Source organism: Chenopodium album, chromosome 4, assembly GCF_948465745.1.
Source record: "Chenopodium album chromosome 4, dcCheAlbu1.1, whole genome shotgun sequence".
In the NCBI taxonomy this organism is placed as follows: Eukaryota; Viridiplantae; Streptophyta; class Magnoliopsida; order Caryophyllales; family Amaranthaceae; genus Chenopodium; species Chenopodium album.
The window spans coordinates 11,533,602-11,535,204 of NC_137837.1; the positions used below are offsets into that span (position 1 = coordinate 11,533,602).

Sequence of the window (1,603 nt, forward strand, 5' to 3'; positions counted from 1 at the left end):
AGTAATTTTACCAACTAAGTTAGTTAGCGCGTATTTATGAAAAGGGTCCCAAATTAACTCAACCATTAAATATAATCAAATTTCCATCACAATTTTTTTTTTTAAAAAAATAGAAATAAAATAAAGAAGGTTATGGTGTTAGATCAAGAAATGAGACAATGTATTAATGTATTAAAAACATTGTCTACCAATCAAAACGCAGCGTGAGGTACACTACAGCAATGATTATTCTTCATGTCTACAACTTTGGAATCTTACAAAAATTTTCAATTATTATTAGTAGTTGTGCTACTAGCCTACTAAATATATACCTCTATATATAATACCATAGCCTTAACCCCAAAACATATTCCTTTATCATTCCAATTTTCAAATACAAACCCATTACATAATATTTTCATAAAATTACATATTTTCAACCATATTATATAATCTTTCATTTACTCATCAAGCTTAATTAGATCTTGAATTTGAAGATCAAATGGAGATGAACAAGAAAGTTGATCATCAAGATACCGAATTAAGACTTGGATTACCCGGAACCGAGTTCAAAAATCAGAATAATAAAAGATTATTTTCTGATATTAAGGAAGAAAACACTACTTCAAATGTTGATAAATCTGAAGATAAAACCGCTCCACCTCCAAAGTAAGCATTTTTCTTCTTTTTTAATTCTTATAAAAAAAATAAAATTTATAAAATTTTGTTTATATATATTTTTTAAAGTGTTACAATTAATGGATTACTAATCATTTTTTGTCATATTTTTTATAGGGCACAAGTTATGGGATGGCCACCAATTAGATCGTACCGAAAAAATTGCCTTCAAGCAATGAAAAAAGAGGCAGAAGTTGGAGGAGTTTACGTAAAAGTTAGCATGGATGGAGCTCCTTATCTTAGAAAGATTGACATGAAATTGTACAATTGTTATTCCGAACTTCTCAAGGCGTTACAAGACATGTTCAAAGTTACACTTGGTAAGCACTTTGTACTTTATACTCCGTAAATCCTGATAAGTTCAAATAAATTACAAGAGATTTAAAGTTGAAATATAAAAAAAAAAAAAAAAATACACCACAACAAATTACATCGCATCTAGAGATAGACATACGTCATTTAACTAAGTAACACCCAAAACCGACTCAAATAATATTATTACATGTTGTCATAAATCCCATATTTTGATGAATTTACTAATTTTTTTTTTTTTGTTCATTATAATAGGTGATTATTCAGAAAGAGAAGGATATAATGGATCAGAATTTGTACCAACTTATGAAGACAAAGATGGAGATTGGATGTTATTAGGAGATGTACCATGGGATATGTTCATTAATTCTTGCAAAAGGCTAAGAATTATGAAAGGATCAGATGCAAGAGGGTTAGGTTGCTTAGCCTAAACCTAAAAATTCAAAGGATTTTAATTTAATTTTTTTTTACTTTTTGGGTAAATGGAGTTTTAAATTTTATTTTCCCTTTTTCTTTTATAATTTTGGAAAAGGAGTAAATTTTTTTTCATGTAAATTTGGGAGATGATCAGCTTTTTGATCTATAGCATCTCATTTTCATGTATATAATGCTCCTTATAAGTTTAAAAGGAACA

General features: G+C 27.9%; 1 protein-coding gene across 1 annotated transcript; it reads left to right on the plus strand.

Moving 5' to 3' along the window:
* Positions 1–327: 327 nt before the first annotated feature.
* Positions 328–1,603, plus strand: LOC145628910 (auxin-responsive protein IAA3-like). The gene is made up of 3 exons (XM_081681340.1): positions 328–648; positions 775–977; positions 1,225–1,603. Exons 1-3 carry the CDS (start codon positions 482–484, stop codon positions 1,398–1,400), a joined length of 546 nt encoding a protein of 181 aa, XP_081537466.1. The 5' UTR covers positions 328–481; the 3' UTR covers positions 1,401–1,603.